Here is a 1,511-nt window from a genome sequence, read left to right on the forward strand (position 1 = left end):
TGTTTTATTAATTTTTCAGGTCTGCTGGATCTATAGGAGCTCGTTCTGCACCCAGTACTCCTCTCCAGGCTGTAGGAAGCACCCAACATTCATCTCAGGACAAACATCCCCAGCAGTCATCAGCAGGTGGTTCACAGCTGACTGTTGCAAGCCACACAGCACCTCCAAGAAGCCCCAGTCATGCAGCGTTGCAGAAATGCAACGACAGGTGATTAAAACATTTGAATAATCCGAAGAATTAATTAGAAGAAGTCTTTCAGGTGGAATATCAGTTGATATTGCCCTGAGACAAAACCTTGTCTTAATTCTTCATGGAAAATCTCTGATGTAACGATTTTCTCTTCATTTCATTCATATTGCGTCAGAATGATGAAGCTACAGTAATTTTTAATTGAATTGTTCCGTTAACAGCATCATCGGTGGGAATTATCAAAAACGCCTATAGCTGTGATTATCAAAAAGTTAATTAATAATTAACTTAATAGTTAGTTCATAATTTTATCCCGAAAAAAATGTTCTCTCAATTTATGCCATTAAATGTGGCTTTAGTCCCGATTTTATCATTGCGGCTAACGGCTTATGGATTTTGCTATCATTTTATCTCAGTTCCTGATAAGCCTGAGAGTTCTCAAAGTTTCCCCCACTCATTTTTGTGATAACGTGTGTTAGCCAGTGGCAACTGGGCATTATTCGTCAGTTGATATCTGCAGGTGTCCAACATGACGAATCACGAGAGAAGAGCTCATCCAAAGATTCATTCTGACACGTGGAGCAACGACTTGTGGAGTATAAGATTCAATCGACAGTCGAACACTTGGTGATTCTCGCGGAATTGAAGAAAAATTTATCGATTCAATTCCTTAAACAGTTCCGACAAAATAAAACATGAAGTTGATTATTATTGGAAAAAGTTTGATTGAGAAAATAAAAAAGAGAAATAATGTGTAATTATTGTCATTATAACACGAATTCAGTGAACATAACAATTCGATTGTCACATCTCAGGTTGAAAATTGCTTTAATAATACCTGCAATGAGCTCTCATTATTCAACTTTTTCTACAGAATTATATCTAGACGAGACATTCAGCTAAATTTCTGTCTGAATTATCTCGTTTGAGAGATGATTTCCAATTGAGAGACTGTGAAATTGGAGTTGTTGAGCTTGAAGAATTGTCAGAATTACGGATGTCTCTAATTTTTCAAAAGGTTTTTAAGTGAAACTTGTGTTTTTTTTTGCAGCCAATTGTCGAAACCTCTGAGCAGAAGTACTCCGTCGATGACTGGAGGCTCGCAAGCTCCCGCTGCAACCGCAAAATCATCTACAAGATCACCCACAGCCACCAGTAGTGCAAGACAGAAGAAATTTAATCGTCATTTCACACAGGTAAATGAAACAACATCTCCTTGCAGTCCCTGTGCTTCCAAAAGTTTATGGAATTTTCATCTTTAATTCTGAAAAATTTTCCTCACTTTTCTAGGGGATGGGTTAAAACAGACACCCATTGAAAA

General features: G+C 37.5%; 1 protein-coding gene across 1 annotated transcript in view; it reads left to right on the forward strand.

The window, feature by feature from the left end:
- The window catches only part of LOC105263918 (GRAM domain-containing protein 3), a gene marked incomplete in the record, with an annotated part of 50,146 nt that overhangs the window by 44,898 nt on the left and 3,737 nt on the right, over window positions 1-1,511 (forward strand). The window contains 2 exon segments of the mRNA XM_011300440.1: window positions 20-208; window positions 1,242-1,386. Of these exon segments, the coding sequence (XP_011298742.1) occupies window positions 20-208; window positions 1,242-1,386 (334 nt within the window).

This window comes from Fopius arisanus, unplaced genomic scaffold (genome assembly GCF_000806365.1).
Source record: "Fopius arisanus strain USDA-PBARC FA_bdor unplaced genomic scaffold, ASM80636v1 scaffold00017, whole genome shotgun sequence".
NCBI classification, from domain to species: domain Eukaryota; kingdom Metazoa; phylum Arthropoda; class Insecta; order Hymenoptera; family Braconidae; genus Fopius; species Fopius arisanus.